This window comes from Otolemur garnettii, unplaced genomic scaffold, assembly GCF_000181295.1.
Source record: "Otolemur garnettii isolate 467f Iridium unplaced genomic scaffold, OtoGar3 scaffold00080, whole genome shotgun sequence".
NCBI classification, from domain to species: domain Eukaryota; kingdom Metazoa; phylum Chordata; class Mammalia; order Primates; family Galagidae; genus Otolemur; species Otolemur garnettii.
The window spans coordinates 3078266-3103086 of record NW_003852475.1 but is presented as its reverse complement, the minus strand read 5'-3'; the positions used below and the strand labels follow the sequence as shown (position 1 = coordinate 3103086).

At 41.8% G+C, this 24821-nt stretch overlaps 1 protein-coding gene across 5 annotated transcripts in view; it reads left to right on the top strand.

Annotated features, from left to right (window-relative positions):
* The window catches only part of MAP3K19 (mitogen-activated protein kinase kinase kinase 19), a 71399-nt gene extending 51562 nt beyond the window's left edge, over nt 1-19837 (top strand). For 2 of the 5 annotated variants that reach the window (XM_003794375.2, XM_003794376.1), the window contains 4 exons: nt 1006-3423; nt 7788-7937; nt 9508-10205; nt 19771-19837. In XM_003794375.2, coding sequence (XP_003794423.2) covers nt 1006-3423; nt 7788-7937; nt 9508-10205; nt 19771-19837 — 3333 coding nt within the window. The remainder of the gene's footprint in view (nt 1-1005; nt 3424-7787; nt 7938-9507; nt 10206-19770) is intronic. The other 3 variants (XM_012807957.1, XM_012807956.1, XM_012807958.1) reach the window with 3 other exon arrangements.
* Nucleotides 19838-24821: the final 4984 nt, after the last annotated feature.

Below are 24821 nucleotides of genomic sequence, written 5' to 3'. Positions count from 1 at the left end.
GAACCCACCACCTTAGGTGTATGTGGCTGGCGCCTTAGCCGCTTGAGCCACAGGCGCCAAGCCTGAATTATCATTGTTAAAGTACATATAACAGCATTTTTGAACCTTTTAGTAGGATTTAAAAAATCTTAAATCAATTCTGTGGGAAGAAAAAGAAAAAGAGAAGAGAAATAAACTATTTCTTGTCTTAAATTTTTAACATTTACATCATAGGGCCTTCATTTAAGAATGTATAATGGGCAGGCATGATGGCTCACACCTGTAATCCTAGCACTCTGGGAGGCCTATGCAAGTGGATTGCTGAGCTCATGAGTTTGAGACCATCCTGAGCAAAAGCGAGATCCCCATCTCTACTGAAATAGAAAAACTGAGGCAAGAGGATTGCTTGAGCCCAAGAGTTAGAGGTTGCTATGAACTATGACGCCATGGCAGCAGCTTGAGATTCCAAAAGAGAATGTATAATCGTTAATCTTTTCATCTATAATAATTTTGGTTTCTTTCTTCTTCTTTTTTTTTTCTTTTCTTTTTTCTTTTTTTGAGACAGCATCTCACTTTGTCACCCTTGGTAGAAGGTTGTGGTGTCATGGCTCAGAGTAACCTAAAACTCTTGGGCTCAAGCCATCCTCTTGCCTCAAGCTCCTAAGTAACTGGGACTACAGGTGCCCGCTTCAATGCCCGGTTATTTTTTAGAGGTGGGGTCTTACTTTGCTCATGCTGGTTTTGAACTCCTGAGCCCTGGAAATCCACCCCTGTTGGCCTTCCAGAGTGCTAGGATTACAGGCATAAGCCACCTCGCCTGGCCTAATTTTGGTTTCTTGAGTTTTCTTGGTTCCAAAAAAATATGGGGAAAGAGATTATAGTTTTAAAAAATGTGACCTCCAGAATTACTTTGCATATTAAAGGGCTTCCTTAAGAGAATATTAGGATCTCTTCAGATTACTTTAAACCAGTTAACATATTTATACATGTTTCTACATTCACAGCTTTCTCTCTTTTTCCTTTTAGTTCTCTCTGTCACCATTGGCACTGTTGCCTATACGATCTGGTGGCTTTACCATCCCCCAGAGCCACAAGGTTCCAAAAGAGAAGGCAACCGTTCCATCCTTCATCCATAAGCGCTCAGAGCCTGTCAGTCAATCTGATCAGTTTAGTTCATTGAACAAGCAGGAGGAAGCACCATTTAAGGCACTGATCCATCAGACTCTCAGGTCTTCTGATAGCTCCATTTGGTCAAGAAACATGTGCCCTTTTCGGAAGGCTAACCATCATAGACAACACTTGGCAATGAAGGAGAACTGGAAATCCAGGGAAATAGAAGGACATGACAAAATTGAAATCTTTCACATTGAAAAGGAGCAATCTTTGATGTCTTTTAAGAATTTTAAGGCTGGCAATACTCCCACAGATAAGCAAGAGAATATTGACTGCCATGGTGGTAAAATGACAAAAGCAGAAGAGTGCTCTCGATATCTCTCATCAAGAAGGAAAGAGAGTTCAGGAACCAGAAACTGTGAACAAGATGCAGAATTTGAATGTACCATTCGAGCCAAATATTCAGAGATCACTCCAAGCCAGGATGAAAAGGTGAGAAATAATAAAACTGGTTCAAAAAGTGCTTCGTTACATAAAGGTGAAGCAGTTGGACCAAACGATATTTTAGAAGAGTTTACTCTACTTAAAAGCTTGTCCAATGGAGTCTTTGATGACCCAGTGGAAAAGCTCCAAGAATGTCAGAATGGGATAGAAACAAACATGAAAGTATCAACGAATGAAGCAGACAAACAAGAAATGAATGGGTTGGTGCCTCTTATCCATATCACTCTCCCTGCAAATGAAACGCCCAAGGAACCAGCTATAGCCAAACCAAACCTCCTAAAAGGAAGGGGAACTGCACACGACAGCCGTAGTGTCAACATACTTGCGCACCAGGAACATGACAAACATAAGATGAATACCCACAGAAATAAATTGGATTCAAAGACCAAGGCAAGTAATAAGACATCTCAGAATTTCATGATTTCTGCTGAAAGCTGCATTAAACCTACCAGGCATAAAACCAGAATAAAAACTCAAAGTTTTCCTGCTTTGGGGTTTGTTGACTCCAGGCTTCAGCAGTCACCCAAGTTTCAAAGAAGAATGCCACAGATCGAGAAGAAGCCATCAGCTTACCGGACTCAGAAACCTAAAAGGCAATCATTTCCTTGCATCTGTAAAAATCCGGGAAGAAAAAAGTCATATGTTCCTTTCTCTGTTCAACCAACAGAGCCAAGACTAAATTACCTAGATCTTAAATATAGTGACATGTTTAAAGAAATCAATTCAACTGCTAATGGTCCCGGAATCTATGAGATGTTTGGGACCCCTGTTTATTGTCACATTCGAGAAGCTGAACAGCATGAAAACAAGTATTACCGAGAGATATGCTCAGCTCTGTCAGGCAGGTGTGTCACCAATAAATGTCGATCCTCAAACAGTGAGAGGAACAGCAATAGCAGAACAAAATGTTCTCAGAAAAGACCACATATTAAGCCCGCAAAGTCTTCACTTGGCACAAAACAACAGCACAAAGTCTTAATTTCTAAAGAAAAGAGCTGCACGGTGGTAGGCCGCAACCTATCTGATGTTGAAAATCTTGATGGTATTTCAGAATCAGACTGGCAAATAAAATCTTCAGGAAATGACTTTCTATCTTTCAAACATGAAGTTCATCCCATGAACGTGGCTCACACTTCTGAACGGTCCACTGACCAGAACGAATTCCTTCCTGTTTCAGACTTATCCATTGTTGAAGAAGTTTCTATGGAAGAGTCTGCTGATGAAGGAGACATTTCTAACCATCAGATACTTGCCATGAGCCTCAGAGATCTGCAAGAACTTGAAGAGCTACATCACCAAACTCCATTTGTCACTTCAGAAAACAGCTGGGCAGTACCCAGTGAGAAGAGTACCCAGAATGTACTGCAAGAAGAACAGAATACATCTTTTGGTAAAATAAAGTGTAATCAAATTTTAGCTAATGATCTGGAGTTTGATAGTGTTTCAGACAAGTCTAAAACGCTTATAAATTTCTCTTTCCAAGAGAAACAAGAAAGTGTATCTTCCCAGACACATCAACGTTGGGTATATTCTTTGGATCATGATAGTTTGGAAAATACATCAATCACAGATGAAACATTCGGAAAAGCTTTAAATTATGCAAATTCAATTTCCCAAGAAAGCCTGGACTCCTTAAAGAATGAAGAATTGACAGATGAACTATTAGGTTGTTTAGCTGCAGAATTATTGGCTCTTGATGAGAAAGATAATAACTCTTGCCAAATGATGGTGAATCAAACAGATCTTGAAAACCTAAATCTTCGCCTCAGTAGGAGAGGAAATGCCACAAAAGAATTGGGGAGAGAGAAAACAAATGTCAAAATACAGGTTGGTATAATTGGAATCAGAGATTCATTGGGGGCGGAAAGGATCTTAGAGACAATCTGGTTCACACTCCTTATTTTCATTTTTATTTCTTTTCCTTTTTTTTTTTTTTTTTTTTTTAAAAAAGTCTCCATTTATCACCAATTTTGGAGTTCAGTGTTTTGATAATATTTCACTTTAAACTCGATCCCCTGGGTTCAAGCAATCCTCCTAGTTTGGCTTCCTCAGCAGCTGGGATTATAGGCTAAGGCCACCACACCTGGCTAACTTTTTTTTTTGTCGAGACAAGGTCTTGCTTTATTGTTCAAGCTAGTCTCTGACTCCTAGCCTCAATTGATCTTCCTGTTTCTGACTCCCAAAGTGCTGAGATTATAGGTGTGAGCCACTGCATCCAGCCCAAATCCCTTATTTTCAAATGAGGAATTATAAGGCTTAAAAAATTAAATAGTTTCGGCTTGGTACCTGTAGCTCAGCAGCTAGGTGCCAGCCACATACACTGGACCTGGTGGGTTTGAACCCAATCAATACAACAAAAAAATAACTGGTGTTGTGGTGGCCGCCTGTAGTCACAGCTACTGGGGAGGCTGAGGCAAGAGAATCTCTTAAACCCAAGAATTGGAGGTTGCTATGAGCTGTGAGGCCATGGCACTCTACCAAGGGTGACATAGTGAGACTCTGCCTCAAAAACAAAATAACTTTTCTTTTATTTCTTTTCTTTTCTTTCTTTCTTTTTTTTTTTTTTTTTTTTTGCAGCTTTTGGCCGGGGCTGGGTTCGAATCGATCACCTCTGGCATATGGGGTCGGTGCCCCACTCCTTTGAGCCACAGGCCACCCCAAATCATTTCTTAAAGGTCTCATTGTTCACAAGGTTGGAATCCAGGTCCCTTGACTTCCCAGGCTAAGATGTTTACTTCTGGAATTTAGATAGTTTGGCACGGCAATGAAATCACTTTGGAAACATTAATACAGAAAAATTATTTAAATAGCCAAGTATTTTATTCACCAAAGACATTTTCAACCAACAGCAGGTAATTTTCAACTATCAGCAGTAACTATAGGCAAAGCCTTCTGCTCTTGGTGGTGTATGAGAGGGAAAGGCATGAGCAGGGCTCCAAAACGAGCTCAGCGTACCATTCACACGAAGGCACGAGGTGTGCATTTCTCAAAGTGTCCCTGTACCTGTGCATTTGCTCTCAGAAGGGAGAACACAGTGGTCTATAAGATCAGCCATTGTTCTTAAGGAAGCATAAGCAAAAGTCCTGGAAATAATTTTTTTCAATTTTGTTTGGCATGGGAAATTTTTTTTCAATTTCGTTTGGCACGGGAGTGGGAGTGGCATGAGGAGGAAGAATACAGACAGATAGTTGGGTTTTGTTTGTTTTCATTTTCACCGGAGCCTCCTGCTCTACACAAATCATAAAGACGGAAACAGGACATTAAGCTAAAATGTTATTTATTGAACACTATCTCAGGTTATAGCATACTATGCCCATGCTACTATGCCACTATGGTAAATAATTATACCATAGCTAGGTTCATTGGGAACTCACCGTATAAGTGGGATACATTGTATTGTCTCCTTTTTATGCTTTATAATAGCTCTGTAAGTACCATAGTCACTAATATTGCCCCATTTTGGAGATGAGGAAATGGAGGCTTAGAAAATCATCTGACTAGTGAGAGGTGAGATCAGGGATTTTGACTCTAGCCCCACTCCCTTAATCACTTCACAGTGGGGATATTTCTTGTCCTAAAAGGCCAGCTCCTCCATTAGGGTGAACTTGGTCCCTGCTGAGGTGTGGATAGTGATCTGCAGAGGCCTCCAGGGTGGAGCAGGAAATGAGGTGTGTGCACACCTGCGCATCTCAGGTGCATCTACCACTAACCATTTCACTTTGAAGAAGAGCTAACAAGCCAATAAATATGAAAGCAGCCCATCACTTCACCTTGTAGTCATGGAGTCAAAAACTGATCTTTTGTGACCCTTTCTTTTCCAAGCAGTCTTTAAATTCCAGTTTGGGTAAAAACAGGAGTGGATGAGTAGGAAGAGCCCGAATGGCCCTATGCAGGAACATGAACAATTGTGAGGAAGGCAACCCTGCAGGATCTCTGGTTCCTAGATGGACTTCACCAGGCCTCTGCACCACCATCATGGTTTGTTCTTCTCTGCAGATGCCATGCTGAGTAGCAAGGATCTTTAGGACCATGGATCCTTTTTAAAAATTTATTTTAGGAGTTCAGTTCTTTCCCCCTACCAGAAGCTCTAGTACTTTTTACTTCTTCTGTATTCCTTTCTAACTTCTACCTTACCACTGAATAGGATAAGATAGGATAGATAAAAATCCTATCTTACCACTGAAAAAAGAATTTTATTTTAGATTAATATGAGAGTATGGTTAGGTTACAATGTTTACATTTGTTAGGTAAAGTCCCTGTGGTAGTTGTGTCCTGCACCCAGGAGGTGTGCCATATACCCTTACATTGTGCCCAGTAAGTGGGAACACACCAACTTCCCCCCTCAAAATTTAATTGAATGAGTTTTTCTCTTATGTGGGTGTGTATTAGTTCATCTTCATATTAGTCTTGAGTACACTGGACACTTGCTTTTCCATTCTTGGGATACTTTACTAAGAAGAATGTGTTTCAACTCCATCCAAGTTAGTATAAAAAATGAAAGTCTCCATTTTTTTTGTGGTAACTAGTATTCCCTGGTATATAGATACCACAATTGGTTAATCTATTCCTGGGTTGATGGACACTTAGGTTGGTTCCACACCTTGGTGATTACAAACTGAGCTGTGATAAATGTTCTAGTGCAAATAGGACCATGGATCTTTAGTTTGTTGTGGATTGTTTTGACCATCAAAATTGCTTGTGATCAGGGTGTGTGTGTGACTACACCAGGAAGCCAATTTTCTCTTTCTAAGAGAGAAAGAAGGAGGGAAGGAGAAAGGGAGGGAGGGAGGAAGAGAATATCTGTATGCATATTAGTGGTGTGTATAAAGGTGCATATTTGTTTTGCATATGTATGTGTATAAGTGGAAGCTTATATGCTTACGTATGTATGTGTGTGTGTTTGAGTTTATGTGTGTATTATGGAAGTAAATGAAACACAGATAAAGCCCTTTTATTCAGAGTTTGTTATAGCAAGGCCGTCAGACCCCATCACATGCATCCCAACAGAGACTCAAAGGCAAACAGAGGAGCAGTCAAACCTTACCGTGGATGAAGGGAAAGGCTTAGGGTGTGCCCTGGTTGGAGGCTCATGGTGTGGAGAAGCTGTAGGTGGCCAACTGGAAGTGGGACACCCCACAGTTGATTGCTGATGGGTACATATTTGGCTTTCTCCCATTGTGACTAACTTAGAAGTAGAGACAAAGATCAGAGAAATTTCAGTTAGTAATCAAACCATGGCTATTTGGAGCTGATTGTTACAAGGGTTATTGTTTGGCTTCCGGGATTGTTTGCTAGAAATATTAGTTTGACTTTCTTTAAATCTGACCTGAAGATGGAAAATTGGCTTCCTGTGGCTCAAAGGAGTAGGGCATTGGCTCCATATACCAGAGGTGGCGTGTTCAAACCCAGCCTCGGCCAAAAACTGCAAAAAAAAAAAAAAAGAAAGAAAATTGGCTTCCTGGTGTAGCCACTGTAAATAAAGGGTTCATTTCTTGGGCTGGTTGCTGCAGATTATGGGTCAGAGTTCTATTTTTATATATGCTTATAGTCTGGCCATTGTTGGTCTGTATTAAATGTATCATCTCTTGCTATATCTATGTGTGTGTATATGTGAGGTATATATGTACATGTATGTTTATGGATTGCGCATCATTTATATCTACATGTATGTACCTTGTGTAACTGCATATGTAAATATGTGTATATGAGTATTTGCTTCTGTGAGTATGTGTACATGTGTCCACCATGGTATATTTCTCTTTCTGTACTTGGCTACATGTTTAGGAGCAAGGTGACTAGGATAGTGGGAATTTTGAAGAGAGAGTTAAGGGTAGGTGTCTGAGGAGAGGTCACACACTAATATAGTCTCTCATGATAAGGATCTTGTGAAAAAGGTGTTTCTTAAAGGATGGCAGTCAATAGCCTGGAGGCCCAAGCCTAAGATCCCCTCCTATAAAAGATACAAAGCAAAATTGCAACTTAAAATACCTACAATTAACTAGGCTGAAGAATACGACTAAGGTATACTACTCGGTCATTTTGGGTAAATACACGTTTCTGAAAGTTACCCACGAATAGTAAGACTGGCCATGGACAGGTGCATTTGAAAGGAAGATTCCACTCTCCACCTCTCTCTCCATCTTAACAACTCAGAGTTTAATGGTGATCTTTGTTTTTGTCTCATCTCACAGAGAGACAGTGATGGGTTTAGGATATGTGACAGGGAGGAGAAATTTCTCAACTCAAATGGAAAGAAGACATTTTCTGAAAATACTTTAAAATATGAAGAGTCTATCCTGTGGACCAAGGGTGAGATCCTTGGGAAGGGAGCCTACGGCACAGTAAGTTAAAATGAAAATTTGAAATCAGAATTCTCCACCCCTCTGCGACCTCTCCTTGTTCCCCAACCATCCTCTCCATGCCCTGACACCTGGCAAGCACTCTTTTACTTAGCAACTTTTTTAGTTGGAAGTAACAGAAAACCCAACCCAAACTGCCTTGAGGGAAAGGATATTTATTGCTTTATGCTACTGAAAGTTCTGGAATAGGTCTGGCTCTGGGGACAGGTGATTTCAGGAATCAAACAAGATCATCAGGATATGACTCTCTTTCTGTCTGGCTCTTGTTCTCCCCAGGCAATGGCCATTGCATTTCTAGTCTCTCATTTTCCCAGGTTCCAGTTCAATGGGAAAGAAATGTCTTCTTTTAACAGCTCAATATGTTACTAGAAGTTGGGAGAATCATTGCTGAATGGCAAAAATAGAAGATGTTCCCAATGTTTTGTGAACTGTATTACCATTGCTGGTAGGGTGAAGAGAGGTTGGTTAATAGGTATAAACATACCGTCAGATAGAATGAATAAGTTCTCATGTCTGATAACACAGTAAGGTGACTATAATTAACAACAACATATTGTCTATTTCAAAAGAGCTGGAAAACCTTTGTGTTCCCAACACAAAGAAAATGACAAATGTTCAAGGTGATGGATGGATATCCTAATACCCTGACTTGATCATTACACACCTATCGTGTATCAAAATATCACACATATATGTACAAATATCATGTATATAATAAAAGACCATCTAAAGTCCTAGGACTTTCAGCCAGGTACAGTGGTACAAATATCATGTATATAAAAAAAGACCACCTAAAGCCAGGTTACAGTGGCTTATGCCTATAAGCCTAGCATGTTGGGACACTGAGGTGGGAGGACTGCTTGAGATCAGGAGTTCCAGAGAAGCTGGACAACATAGCAAGATCCCATGCCTAAAATTTATTTTTAAGTTCTTAAATTAAAAATTGACTTCTAGCACTTTAGATAGTTATTTACATAGATGATTGGTTTAAAAAAAAAAAGATGCCTCCAAATGAGATCTATGCTGTCTTTAGTTGGGGACATTTCAGGATTTAGTGAGAAGGTGGAAGACACAAAGCCACTGAGATCATATCATGAGGGTGACTGTTGGGACCTGCCTACTTCTCTCTCCAGAGAGCTTGAGAGCTGAACTAGCCCTATTCTATTTATTCTGTGAGGAGCCTTCCTAAACCACCATCTCATGTAGTCATCATAGAAATCTCTGAGGCAAGAATTGGTACCTCAATTTTATAGATGAGAAAAACTGACATCAAAAAGGTTATACAACTTTCTCCAAGTTATATATCTAGAGAAAGGTAAAGCCAGGATTCTAGACAATCCAAGCTACTTGACTTCAAGACAATATGATATCCATTCACCAAGATGTTCATCCCCATCTTGGATCCAGTGAAACATGGAATTTGTATTTAGTGGGAAGGTATCAATTTAGAGAAAGACAAAGGTTTGGGAAGAGAAGGGGAAGTCAGGTGTCACATGAGTCATTATGTGAACAAGTTATGCCATTGTATTTAATAATATTGGTTTGCTTCTAGGTATACTGTGGTCTCACTAGCCAAGGGCAGCTAATAGCTGTAAAACAGGTAGCTTTGGATACCTCTGATAAATTAGCTACTGAAAAAGAATACCGGAAACTACAGGAAGAAGTAGATTTACTCAAAGCACTGAAACACGTCAACATTGTGGCCTATTTGGGGACATGCTTGGAAGAGAACATTGTGAGCATTTTCATGGAGTTTGTTCCTGGTGGCTCAATCTCTAGTATTATAAACCGTTTTGGGCCATTGCCTGAGATGGTGTTCTGTAAATATACAGAACAAATTCTGCAAGGTATTGCTTATCTCCATGAGAACTGTGTGGTGCATCGAGATATCAAAGGAAATAATGTTATGCTCATGCCAACGGGAATAATAAAGCTGATTGATTTTGGCTGTGCCAAGCGTTTGGCCTGGGCAGGATTAAATGGTACCCATAGTGACATGCTTAAGTCCATGCATGGGACTCCATATTGGATGGCTCCCGAAGTCATCAATGAATCTGGCTATGGAAGGAAATCAGATATTTGGAGCATTGGCTGCACTGTGTTTGAGATGGCCACAGGCAAACCTCCACTGGCTTCCATGGACAGGATGGCAGCCATGTTTTACATCGGAGCACACCGAGGGCTGATGCCTCCTTTACCAGACCACTTCTCTGAAGACGCAGCAGACTTCGTACGTGTGTGTCTAACCAGGTAAGACACTGAAAGCAGTAGAAGGAGGATAAATGCCCAGAGGTTCCAAGCAGCTGACATTTCCCCTATAATTTATGGTCCATTAAAAGCTCTGTTTTGGTTAAGAAATCAAGTAGGGAGGGATTTTGTGCCGAAGTAATGGGGATTAGCCATATTGGGTGATTGTGTTCATTGTTGCATCAGGATACAGGGAGCAGTGCCTCAGATAGGAACTGCCTCAATTAAATGTCTTACCGAGTGTTGACAGGGTACTTCAAGTCAATAGGGGTCTGTAAAATTTGCTGAAGAGCTATGTATTTACCAGTGAGACTTCTTCCTAGAAACTGGCTATGGTAAAATGCTGTCTTTTTCTGTTTAAACTGAAGGGAAACATTTAGAGTAGGGTGACCAGATTTTAACATTGGTAAGGCAGGATAACATGGGGGTGGGGAGCAGGGCGAGGGACGGGGCAGGGCAGGGCCTGACAACAATGCAAACTTTGATAAGCAGTTCTCGATAATCACTTCTCAGCAATTATTTGTTATTATTACAGTTTAACATTATAAAATTAACAAAAATAATATAAAACTCATATTCTGGTGAAAAGCCACATGGCAGCTGAAAAGTGTGTATTCCCTAACTGTTCTCCCACCTGTTCTTGCATTCTTTCCAAAAATCGGGACTTTTTTAAAATGCCGTGGGAGGCGGGACAAATTGTTGAAAAGTGGGACTGTCCTGCCAAAAGTGGGACGTCTGGTCACCCTAATTTAGAGCCAAAGAAGAAAATCTATAATTGGAGACTTCAAGCGTCAAGTGGAAGAGTATTAGGGGGCTCAGAAAAGCCTAAAAAATACTGCCTGTTGGCTGGGCGCCTGTGGCTCAAGTGGCTAAGGTGCCAGCCACATACATCTAAGGTGGCGGATTGGAATCCAGCCCAGGCCTGCCAAACAACAATGATGGCTGCAACCCTAAAATAGCCGGGCGTTGGGGCAGGTGCCTGTGGTCCCAGCTACTTGGGAGGCTGAGGCAGGAGACTAGCTTGAGCCCAGGAGTTGGAGGTTGCTGTGAGCCGAGATGCCATAGCACTCTACCCAGGGGGACAGCTTGAGGCTCTGTCTCAAAAAAACAAAAAAAAAACAAAAACAAAACTGCCTGTTTCCCCTTCCTTGTCTCCTCTCATATGTATGGAATTAAATCCTGTGTAAAGTTGCAAGGGACCATAGATAATTAACTAATGCTGTGGTTCTCAAAATTTCAGCCAGGTATCCTCTGCTAATGAAATCTCAAAGAACAAAACATATAAAAGCAGAGAAATGGTTCTGGCTGAAGTGTGTGTGTGCATATGTGTGGGAGGGGAGGGGGCTGGAGGTGCTAGAACCCACTCTAGGTATGTACAGTGGCTTAAAACCTATCCCCCTAGCGAGGTTCACAGAGACCAAGACCCCTGGCCTCCTAAATGTGTGCTAAAAAGAATCACTGACATAAGGGAGATTAATAGGAGAAAAGACTCACAAATGTATTTAACATGTATACATAGCAGCTGTTAGAATAAAGAACCAGAGGTACAAGAGAAATTGTCCATTTTTATGTTTAGGTTCAGTAAACTATAGATAGCCATGTGAAAACATGATTGGATAAGAGGGTATGATCGATGCTAATAGACTGAGTAGGGAAACCAAACCAGGCCTGTCTGTCTAGATCAGTGTTTCTCAACCATTTTTTTTTAATCTCATGGCATACTTGAACTTATAGTTAAACTTCCGCATCATGCTTAAATTATGTCAATAAAAAAGAGTGTAAAAATATATATACTGGAAAAAAATATATATATATATACTGGGCGGCACCTGTGGCTCAGTGGGTAGGGCGCTGGCCCCGTATACCAAGGGTGGTGGGTTCGAACCTGGCCTTGGCCAGCTAAAACAGCAATGAGAATTGCAACAAAAAATAGCCGGATGTGTGGCGGGTGCCTGTAGTCCCAGCTACCCTGGAGGCTTAGGCAAGAGAATCCCTAAGCCTAAGAGTTGGAGGTTGTTATAAGCGTGATGCCACGGCTCTCTACCGAGGGCAACAAAGTGAGACTCTGTCTCAAAAAAAAAAAAAAAAGTACATATATAGACACACTGTGCTTTGAACTGTGTTTGAAAATAATTTAATTAATGATCTTTTAAAAATTTTCATGGCATACTCATTGAAAATCACTGGTCTAGATTCTTCTTGGCCTCTCTGAGCTGCATTCCTTCCTTCTGAATATGGGGGGGTCCTCTCTGGATTGGGTCTTATGACCTACTGTCAAACAAGGCGGGTCAGATCATTTCTTTATGGCCAGTTTTTACACAGAGTAATTTTAGGTTTGATGGTGGGCTTTCAGGAAAAGGGCATCTGTTTTTTATCACTTGCCTTGATGAAGAAGGACTCTATGGCTAGCCTCACTGGAGAATGGAACTGAGAGGCAGGAGGACCAGAGAAGTTCAGAGAAAAACTTTTGTTTCTGAGGCCTTCATTTTGGGGTGCTGTTTTCTGAGCTCCAACATGCTTAGCACTTAGTTGGAGGACAAGTAAGTCCTGAGACTCAGACTTGATTTCATGTCTCTCAAAGAAGTACGTGTTTTATCCCTAGATGAAAAACTCTAGTGCCCCACCTTTTAGCAAGTACATATGGCAACCCACCAACTCCAGAAGGTTGATTTTACCTTTCTGAACGAATCTCAGAATCCACAGTTCACCATGTCTGCTAATAAATGTGCCTTTTTCTTTCATTCTATCTGTCTCCTTCTCCCGGCATATGTGTATCAGCCTGTCCCAGCTGATTTTAGGATGATTGTATAGGCCAAGGAAGGAACACATACTCTGGGGGTACAATTCAGAGCATTGATAGATGCAGAGACATCTTAGGTGTCCCAGCATGGATTTTGTGAACAAAGCCCCAGGCACAGAGCTGCACCCTGCTCCTTTAAAAAAATAATAAACCTGGGCGAAGCCTGTGGCTCAGTGAGTAGGGTGCCGGCCCCATATGTGGTGGTGAGTTCAAACCCAATGCTGGTCAAATTGCAACAAAATAATAGCTGGGCATTGTGCTGGGCACCTGTAGTCCCAGCTACTTAGGAGGCTGAGGGAAGAGAATTGCCTAAGCCCGAGGGCTGGAGGTTGCTGTGAGCTGTGATGTCATGGTACTCTACTGAGGGTGACAAAGTGAGACTCTGTCTCTTAAAAAGAAAAAAAAACACAAAAAGAACACAAAGGATGTTGTAATGTCATGGTCACCAGTGTTAGTTTTAGAGATTGGTTTTAACTCTTACAATACTGTAGTTGCTTTGTTCTGAATTTAATATATAGCTATTATTGTCTCACAGCTGGAAACCATTTGCTATTCTCATTTTCTTTCAAGTTGGCATTACACACACAAATGGCTTTCCTTTTGAACTAAGCAAAACAGGACGCATACCACTAATAATAAATTAATAGGGTTGTTGTGAAGGGTAGGTGAAATGGTGTATGTAAATTGCTTAGCAGACTATGGGGCAGTCAATTATGGCTTCATAGTTGATAATGATTAGGGAGAATACTAACACACCTCACCTATTTAGTGTCATGTAAAAGTATATATATAGTTGACACCTCCCTACGCTGACCACCTCCTTAAGTTGACCTAATTTTCATAAACCAGATGTGTACCACGTGCATATATCAGTACAATAGGCCTAGTTGCTTATGTTGACCACTTCCGTATGTTGACCAGTTTGTCACAGTCCTTTGAGTGGTTAACTTACAGAAGTTCTACTGCAATTACCTCCTGAAATTCTATAGCAAGACCCTCTATCATCTCACCTGATATCAATAACAATCCTCCTTGGCAGTGTGAACCAGAAATTAGAAAGTGAGGCTCTCTTTTTTTTTGAGACAGAGTTATACTCTGTTGCCCTGGGTAGAGTGCCGTGGTATCATCATAGCACCTCAAACTCTTGGGCTCAAGTGTTGCTCCTGCCTTAGCCTCCTGAGAGGCTGGGACTACAGGCACCTGACACGATGCCCGGTTCGTTTTTCTATTTTTAGAAGAGACGAAATCTTACTTTTGCCCAGGCTGGTCTTGAACCCCTGAGTTCAAGCAATCCACCTGTCTCAGCCTCCCAGAATGCTAGAATTACAGGCATGAGCACCGCACCCAGCCAGAGTGAGGCATTCTTAAATATTCAGAAATAGAGGCATTCGGGCACAGGCCAGAAGTAAGGTCCAAATAGAGTAGAAATGATCTTGGGGAGGCAGTGAGAAATGAGGGGGCTACTAGTATGGGCAGGGTAAGCTATGAGAAGACAGGCCAAGGAATTTAGTTTTGTTGCTGAAGCAGGGGGGCTGTGGAGGATTTGGGGCAGGCAGTGCAGCAAGAGAGGACTTTGGGAAGGCAGGTTAGATGGCCGGGCATTGAAGGGCCTGGAGCAGACACTGCTAGAGCCTAGAGGGCCATGCGGGAATCTGGAGCTTTGACTTTGATGGTGGTAGATGATGTAGAACTATGAAGAGGATTTCAGAGGCAGGTGAATCAGGCCTTGGTAATGGGATTTCATGATTTTTGAGTCTGACAGTGGGAAAAATAACAGAAAGTGGTGAGAAAGGAACTGGGGAAGTAGTTTTAAAAAGATACACTCCCTCCTTCACCTAAGGAGACATTTGAGGCTAAGGAATGAGAATTCAGAAAAGCAATTCAAATTAGAGGTATGTATTTAAAAATCATTATAAGGTCAATAGCTATAGTCTGAAAAACTTAGAAGGCTGAGGAAAATGTTTTTGAGAATGCTGAAAACATCTGCCAGGCAGATAATAGAATAGCATAGTATCAAGTCTAGCACATAACTGGAGAAAAACAGGGAGCAAGGCAAGAAGAGGGATATGGGGTTGTTCTCAGGTAGGAGAAGAACCAAGGGAGCTGAGTTCTCCATAATTAGGCAGAGAGTTGCAGGAAGTAGGGAGCAATGAATATTTCAAACACAACAGAGATAAGAAGGATGAACTTATTAAATTTGGTTAATTTCAAGAGGACAATTTCTACAGAGTAGTGGACCAAATTGTTAAGAATTTAGGAGATATCAAATATTGGGAAAAAGTCACCATGCTTGGCCACATTAGAGACACTTACCAGGAATAAAAGGAAAAGGATAGCCAGATCACGGAGGGAAGAGATTTTTGCATATTTTGGAGGCCAAAGAAAGGGCCTCCAGGTGGTGAGATAGTTTCACCTTGAAATAACTGATAAAATTAAAATGCTTAGTGGGATGTCGTGGTGGGCACCTATAGGCCCAGCTACTATGGCAGCTGAGGCAAGAGAATCACTTGAGCCCAAGAGTTTGAGGTTGCTGTGAGCTATGACGCCACTGTACTCCACCGAGGGTGACAAAAGTGAGACTCTGTCTCAAAAAAATAAAATAAAATGAAATACTTTTCAAAGTATTTTATTCTTATTTCCATTTTCACCTGGAAAATGGCCTGTTGAGCCATTTTGCTTTCAAAAGAGGAGGGGCTTCAAGAGGACTGATGTAGGCCAGTGCTTACTTCCTCCAAAAAGAAGCACAAAACTGCAAGTAGATAAATCACACTTCAAATAGGACATTTAAGAAAGAACAGTGGGATTCAACCGAGAAGCAACAGCAAATTCCTGAGGCACAGATGAGCGAGAATGGAGGCAGCCAGCTGGCTGGGATTGGCTGGGAGCCTGAAGCTCGGCTGGGGACCTTCCTCAAAACACAGAAAACGGGCCCCGCCCTCCGTTTCTGACTCAGTAGGACTGGGTCTGGCCCCAGGATGTGCCTTTCTGTATCTAACAAGCTCTCGGATGAGCATGCTGATCCGGGAACGACTTGGAGAACCGCTGCTACAGACAGATGGCCCCTTTCTTCACCCAGAGTTATGCTGTTCCTAAAATTGGTCCTGGAAGTAGAATCTGGGTTCAGATCCCAGGGCTGTCACTTACTATTTGTGATCTTGGGTGAGTTAGTTGACACCCCACATACCCTTTCCCTCACTGGGACCCTTTTCCTTACCCTTTCACCCCACATTCACACCTGGACTCTTGCAATCTTAGCGGTGGGAGAGTCCCTTGACCTTTGGGGACCCTGAGACTAGCGCCTGGAGAGGGCGTGACAGCGTGGCTCCAGAGAGGGAGTTCCCAGCGGGACCCATGGTCCCTCGCACACCAAGTCCCAAGCGGCTGCCGCATGGTGCCATTTCGTGAGCCCCCAGCAGACCACACAGTGCCCAGCACCCCCTGCACCGCCCCACATCCCCGAAGCCCCACGCTCATCTCCCCGTGTCCACGTGGAGGGCTGCAGCCCCATGACCCTGGTTGGAGTGGAAAGGTCCCCAGCCCTGTGGCCCAGGCAGTGTCCTACACCTTGGGGAAAGACCAGTGCAGCCCAACGGAGAGGCTGCCTCCAGGCCACATCATGCTTCCTAGGGCCTGAGAACTGCCCGCCTGGGACACCACAGACAGCTGCCAGGCACACACTGTGAGGACCCTCCAGATTCTTTCATTTGACTTTCTCATGAGTAATCTTTTTGAAATGGGGCAAATTCAGGACAGGGAATAATATGAGTAGAATCTATAAATGGTCTTTTCTTTCCTTAAGCTGTATCAAGGTGATTGAGATTTTAGGCTGGTGTGGTGGCTCACACCTGTAATCCTAGCACTTTGGAAGATAGAGGTGGGAGGATGGCTTGAGCCTAGGAGTTCAAGACCAGCTTGGGTAACATAGCTAGACACCCATCTCTACTTTCATTTGACTTTCTCATGAGTAATCTTTTAATTTTTAATTTTAATTTTAATTTTAAATTTAAATTTTTTTTTTTTTTTGAGACAGAGCCTCAAGCTGTCCCTCTGGGTAGAGTGCCGTGGCATCACAACTCACTGCAACCTCCAACTCCTGGGCTTAAGCGAGTCTCCTGCCTCTGCCTCCCAAGTAGCTGGGACCACAGGCGCCCGCCACAACGCCTGGCTATTTTTTTTGGTTGCAGCCATCATTGTTGTTTGGCAGGCCTGGGCTGGATTCGAACCTGCCACCTTAGATGTATGTGGCTGGCGCCTTAGCCACTTGAGCCACAGGTGCTGAGCCAGTCTACAAAAAAATTTAAAAGTTAGCCGGGCATGGTGGTGCATGCTGTAGTCCCAGCTACTTAGGAGGCTGAGGTAGAAGGATTGCTTGATCCCAGGAGTTTGAGGTTGCAAGAAGCTATGATGCCCTTGCACTCAAGCCCAGGTGCCCTGTTTAAAAAACAAACAAAAAAAGACCAACAGGTACATAAAAAAATGTTCAACATCACTAATCATCAGGAAAATGCAAATACAACCCCCAATGAGATATCATGTTACTCTAGTTAGAATGGGTATTATCAACTTACCCACTCCCCAAACCCCCACAGATTCTGGTGAGGATGTGGAGAAAAGAGAATGCTTGTATATTCTTGGTGGAATGCAATTTTAGTACAGCTATTATGCCACACAGTATGAAGATTTCTCAAAATACTAAAATAGAACCACCATATAATTCAGCAATGCCACTACTGGGTATTTATCCAAAGCAAAGGAAACAATATTTCAAAGCAATACCTGTACTCCAGTGTGTATTGTAGCACTATTCACAATTGCAAAGATATGGAATTGACTGAAGCATCTACCAAAGAATAAATGAATAAAGAAAATGTGGAACATATACACAGTGGAATACTATTGGGCCATAAAACAGAATTAAATCTTGTCATTTGCAGTGACACAAATGGAAGAGGTCATTATGATAATTGGAATAAGCCAGGCATACACAGACATATATGGCATGTTTTCACCCATGTGGGAACTGAAAGAATTGAATTCATGTAGGTAGAGAGTAAAATGATAGTTATCAGAGGTTGGGAAGTGTGTGTGGGTGGGATGGGGAGATAGCAAGAGATTGGTTAGTGGGCATGAAGATATGGTTACATTGAAGGAATAAGTTCCAATGTTTGATAGCAGAGTGGAGTGACTATAGTTAACAACAATATATTCTGTATTTCAAAACAGCCAGAAGAGAGGACTTGAAATCTTCCCAACATGTAGAAATGGTAGATACTCGAAGAGGTGATGGATACCTTATATACCCTGACTTCATCATTATAAATTCTGTGCTTATGACAAAATACAACATGAATCTCATAAAAATGCACAAATGTTATGTATCCATAAAAGAGTGGTTGTACAACGTGGGTGAATTAATCTGTTTGTTAAAGACGATAAGTATTTACATATTTGAAAAAAAAATTTAAAGATAGCCAGTTTAACCAAAAAAATGCCTTTGGAACAACTCATTGCTACTAAATATCGACTGTTTCATTAGCTTATTGATTCAGCGATGGTTAAATTTCCAAAAGCTTTTTACTTTCTTGAAGTAAAAAAATCTAAACCATATAGTACTGAACACCTATCTCCTTTTACTTCTTGTTCATCCAAGAGTGCCCCAAATGAGATTATGTCAATTAATCACAAAAAATTGTCTACTTTTAAAAGTCTTTTTTATTTGTTTTTCTAATGCCTCTAAATTTTAAAAGTAAATTTAATGCTAATTGAAAGTGCAATAAACTGTATACCTAAAAGTGTGAATTTTACTGTGTGTAAATTATACCCCAAATAAATTGAACAAAAGTACAATGGTAAAGTGGAGCCTACTTTTTAGTCATAATGGTGGGGCTAAGAAGCCCATATTTTTTTAAACAACTACAATGCTGCTGTTTAAAAGCTATGTAGACTGGGTGCAGTGACTCATGCCTGTAATCCTAGCACTTTGAGAGGCCAAGGCAGGAGGATCACTTGAACCCTGGAGTTTGACACCAGCCTGAGCAAGAGCGAGACCCTGTCTCTGCATAAAATAGAAAAATTAGCCAGGCATGGTGGTGAGTACCTGTAGTCCCAGCTGCTTGGTAGACTGAGGCAGTAGGACCACTTGAGCCCAGAAGTTTGAGGTTTGTACTGAGCTATGATAGTGCCGCTACACTCTGGCCTAGGAGACAGAGCAAGACTCTGTCTAAAAAACAAAAACAAAAACAAGAAACAAAACTGTGTATTCCTCATTTAATTCTCTTAAAGAGTTAGTTACGTATTAAATGTTACTTTCATCTTCCATTTTATGAAGGGAGTTTGAGTCACTCTTGCTTAAGTGTTACACAGCTAAAAGCTAGAGTCTGGACTCAACCCAAGTCTATTGTTTTATCCCTAAACTTTACATTGGCTGAGTGCCGTGGCTCATGCCTGTAATCCTAGTACTCTGGGAGGCCAAGGATCCCTTGAGCTCAGGAGTTTGAGACTAGCCTGAACAAGAGTGTCACTCCATCTGTACTAAAAATAGAAAAAACTAGCTGGGCATCAGAGTTGGCACCTGTATCCCAGCTACTCAGGAGGCTGAAGCAGGGGGGTTGCTTGAAACCAGAAGTTTGAGGTGATAAGGCCAAGGCACTCTACCCAGGACAACAGAGTGAGACTCTTGTCTCAAAAAAAGTTTGCATTTGAGTCAAGCAAGTCTCACTGGCAGTCAAGTTACTGGGTGCTGCTTCTAACGTGTTTTTTCCTTCTTAGGGATCAGCATGAGCGACCTTCTGCTTTCCAGCTTCTGCAGCACTCCTTCTTGAAGAGAAGTCACTGAACACGCATCAAGACTTTCTTCCCAGTTCCACTGCACACGCTCCCTTATTGCTTAATTGTGGGGAATGATGGCGATGAGACCTTTGTTTTCCTACCGGAAATTCAATCTAACCCAATTTAACCAGATCCCGCAGTGTCACTAACCCAAAGTTTTAGTTACCTATTAACCTCCTCAAGATTGAGGTATGATTACCCATGTGTATGAGAAGAAAATTTTCTTAACAGTTACAACAAAAAACATTTTCCAGTGTTTATAGTTTTGATTGTCCAGGAACTACAATCTATTGCTTTATGTAATACTTCCTTTTATTTTTTGCCTGTTCTGTCAACTTTAATGTCTTTAGTTAAAATAAATTGTAAAAACAACTTATTTATTTATTTATTTATTTTGAGACAGAGCCTCAAGCTGTCCCCCTGGCTAGAGTGCCCTGGCATAGCTCACAGCAACCTCCAACTCCTGGGCTCAAGCGAGTCTCCTGCCTCCACCTCCCAAGTTGCTGGGACCGCAGGCGCCCGCCACAACACCTGGCTATTTTTTTTTTGGTTGCAGCCATCATTGTTTTTTGGTGGGCCTGGGCTGGATTCGAACTCGCCACCTCAGATGTATGTGGCTGGTGCCTTAGCCACATGAGCCACAGGTGCTGAGTCAACTTATATGTTTTTGCTGGGTTAGTAAAGATGCTTACTTAATTCTTGTAAAGAAGACTAGACTAAAGGAAGGCAAGGAAGAAGGGCTGGGCACAGTGGCTAATGCCTGTATCCCCGAGGATACTTTGGGGAGGCCAAGGTGTGAGGATTGCTTAAGCCTAAGAATTCAAGATCATCCTGGGCAGTAAAGCAAGAACCTGTCTTTAAATACACACCACACAAACACACACACGTGTGTATATATGTATATGTAGTATATACATATGTGTGTGTGTATATATATATGAAAAAGGAAAGCAAGAAGGTAAATTAAAAGAGATGCTAGAGTCTGTTCACTTCGATAGTAAACTCAAAGATTCTAGAAGCCTGAAGAACTAATAGGAAGATATAAGAGCCCTGGCATTTCATTACCTGGGGCTCCCCAAACTCCTTGAAAGTCTCCAAGAAGTTAGGCTACTCAAAGTGACACCGTAAACCTCAGACTGCTTTCCTTGTAATTTACTTGTAGTATGATTTGAAGTCGTCACCTACTTGCACAGTAAATGGGCCATTTCCACATCTAGAAATAACAGGGCCTAATCCAAGTGGTAGGACAAAAGCTAGGTCTCATGAGGGGAGAATGAGTCAGCACACAAACTTTTCCAGGTACTTTGCGCATTTCTTGTAAATGATTATCCTCACCGAAGGCATTCTCCAAACACTCTCATTTCCTGAAAGTTGGTAAACCTTACATGGATGAGAGTTGTGAGAATTATTACAAGCCTTTTTAAGTTGACAGTCTAAGCCTTTTTGATAAAATTCTTATTGCTTTTGACTTGGCTTATCAACTAAATTTCATTTGCACCTATTGTTTTAAGCTATATCCATAGCTTTTTAAAAAATTGGCTGTCAGTCATTTCAGGGTGGCACGAGTACAAATTAACTTTAGGTGTATTCTGCCTATAAGAGCTTCTTTAGTTTTTATGAACTAGACGTGAAATGCAATCCAGGTGAAGTACAAACAAATTTTACTTTGGCTAACATGTAACATCAGATGTGTCTTTGTGGTAGTTTCTTCTTTCTCTCAAATTTGTACATTCTTCTTTTCATATTTGATTAAAAATTTAGGAGATTAATATGCCCCTTATTTTGCTTACTTGTATATCAACATGAACAGAAACAGTAATTTTGAAAAAATAGGGCTTAATTTTTTTTCCATTTTGGGGGGATCTTCAGCATTCTTTGAAATCTGAATGTTCCATTGGATTTTGGAGCAATTATTTATTTACATTGAAGCCTGTTAAGCTATATGAGAAAATATAAGGAGTGATACAGGTTTATCCTTTGTATAGATCACGGTAATGATGTTTTCCCCAATATTTGCAACCCACAACCCACCAACTTAAGGTTGGTGTTAACAAATCTACCCTTCTATTGAGATACAGGGGTGGACATAAAGTTCGTGTGCAATTTTAAAGTTATAACTATTTTAAATTGCACATGAAATATATGTCCATCCTGAATAAGAATACTGAATGCAAGTTGGAATATTAAACAGAATCTGCAAAAAGCTTAAGTTTTCAGGTGGTGCCCATAGCTCAGTGGGTAGGGCCCAGCCACATACACCAAAGCTGGTGGGTTTGAACCCAGCCCCAGTCAGCTAAACTCAGTAATGACAACTGCAACAAATGTAGTCCCAGCTACTTGGGAGGCTGAGGCAAGAGAATTGCTTAAGCCTAAGAGTTAGAGGTTGCTGTCAGCTGTGATGCCATGGCTGTCTACTGAGGGTGACATGGTGAGACTCAATCTCAAAAAATAAATAAATAAATAAATAAGTTTTCAATAGTCATAATTCAAAAGGCCAGTGATGAGAAAATGCCTGTTTTATATGAACCCCAAGGAAAGGATAATGATATTCTAATTATCTGGTTAAATGAGCCATCAGCTCCCTTTCTCCCTCCTTATTGAGGGGCTGGAGCTGGAAACCCAGCCCCTGAACCAGCATCTGACCTCCACAGGGCCAGGGCCCCCAGTGACAGGAATGATCTCCCCCTCTGACCCCAGACAAGGACCCAAATTCAGTCCCTAGAGGGCAGTTTCTTCTTCAGCAGATACCTACGGGGGCATTGACAGGTCCCCCTTATAGGGCTTCTCTGGGTCCATTCTATGTTCTCTACCTCTGTTTAATTGGAAAAACAACATGCCTACATAGTGCAACAGAATGAGGAAAATGGGAAAAAGTTTGTTTTCCCCAATATTTGCAACCCACAACCCCACTTGGGCAGATGTTTAAAATCTACTTAACACTTTGCTGACCTCAGAGGAACGCAAAATGGTTCTAGATAAGGCCAGGGAAGAAGCAGATGGCATGCATGCTGACTCTCCTGGTCACCTGGTAAGGACAACTTCTCATACTGCAATGCCCACATTGGAGCCAGGAGGGAATATTAACAATGGTGACAGAACTAAGCTTCAGCATTACAGGACTTGCATCTTGGCTGGTCTCTGCCAAAGAATGCCAGAACAGAGCAGTCTTAATAAAGTACAAGACATTAGGCAGAGGCCTAAGAAGGGCCCCTTGGAATTCTTAGAGCAGATTTTTTTTTTTTTTTTTTTTGAGACAGAGTCTCACTCTGTGGCCCTGGGTAGAGTGTTGTGGTGTCATAGCTCACAGCAACCCCAAACTATTGGATTCCAGCCATCTTCTTGCCTCAGCCTCCCGAGTAGCTGGGGCTACCGGCAATTGCCACGACATCCAGCTAAATTTGCTATTTTTAGTAGAGACAGGGTCTCATTCTTGCTCAGGCTGGTCTCCAACTCCTGAACTCCAATCCTGGTCTGAGTTCAGTCCACCTTGGCCTCTCAGAGTGCTGGGATTACAGGCATGAGCCACTTCTCCAGGCCTAGAGGAGATTTTTTTTTTTTGAAACAGAGTCTCACTATGTCACCCTTGGTGGAGTGTTGTGGCATCACAGCTCACAGCAACCTCCAACTCTTGGGGGATTAAGTGATTCTCTTGCCTCAGCCTCCCGAGGAGCTGGGACTACAGGCACCTGCCACAATGCCTGGATATTTTTGTTGTTGTTGCCATTGTTGTTGTTTTTAGCTGGCTGGGGTTGGATTTGAATGTATGTGGCTGGCACCCTACCCACTGAGCTATGGGCACTGCCCCTTAGAGCAGACTTTTGAGGCATGTAAACTGCCTCAAAATGGACATTGATCAGTAAGCACCAGCAAATTCTAAGATGGTAAATATGACTTTCTCTAGCCAATGTGCTCTTGAAATTCAGAGAAAATTACAAAACATGAATTGGGATTTGGATATGTTCGTATCTCAATTAATAGAAATCGAGGATGGGGACCAGGAGTGATGGGGTCCTGGAGGTTTCTCCTGACCCAGACATCACCTCTGTATTTCCCACATGACCCGCAGTCACAATGACAGTGGGAAATCAACCTTTGGACTTTCTGGTAGATATTGGCACCTCTTACTTGGTGATAAACACCTGACTCAACTGTCTTCAGAGACTATAAAAGTGACTAGAGTCTCAGGAGAAACCTTGATGAGGCCATTCCTCCAACTCTTGGAGTATTAACCAGGCCAAACTCATTTAAAACGTAGTTTCTTATGTATGCCTCCGTGTCCCATTCTTTTGGTGGACATGATTTTTTAACTAAACTAAAAGCCAAAGTTATTTTCAGCCCGGGATGACTGAATGTTAGGTGATTCCAGGGCAGGTTTGTGCCCTGCAGACTGCCCTTCTGCAGCCAGGAGCCTCTGAACCTACTCTGGTTCCTGAAAAGAGCCTCTGAGAGGTGAGTCTGGAGGCATGGGCACATGGCAGACCAGGAAGGGTTAAGGCACGGTAGTTGCCCCACAGCAGGCAAGGTACAGGCAGGGATGGCACCACCACATTTAAGCCATATCCCTTGAGGGAATAAGCATGACAGGGAATCTAGCCTCTGTTGTCTGCTTTCTTTCAGTTTGGACTCTTTAGACATTGCCAATCCCCATTTAACACACTCATCCTGCCAGTCCAGAAGCCTGGGACTTGGGAACGTAGACTTGTTCAAGACCTGAGAGTCATTAACCAAATCATAGTAGACATTCACCTAGTGGTTCCTAATTCTTATATGTAATTCATAGTTTTGACTGGTGAACTTTGCTGGTTCACAGTCTTGGATTTAAAAGATGCTTTCTTCTGCATCACTCTGAGCCTAGAGTTATAAGAATTGCTTGCTTTTTTAGCTTTTGATAACATCCAGCATCCCTTTATGATCAGAACACTTAAGAAAATTGGTATAGAAGGGATATTTCTTAAACTGATAGAGGCCATCTACAGCAAACCTACAGCCAA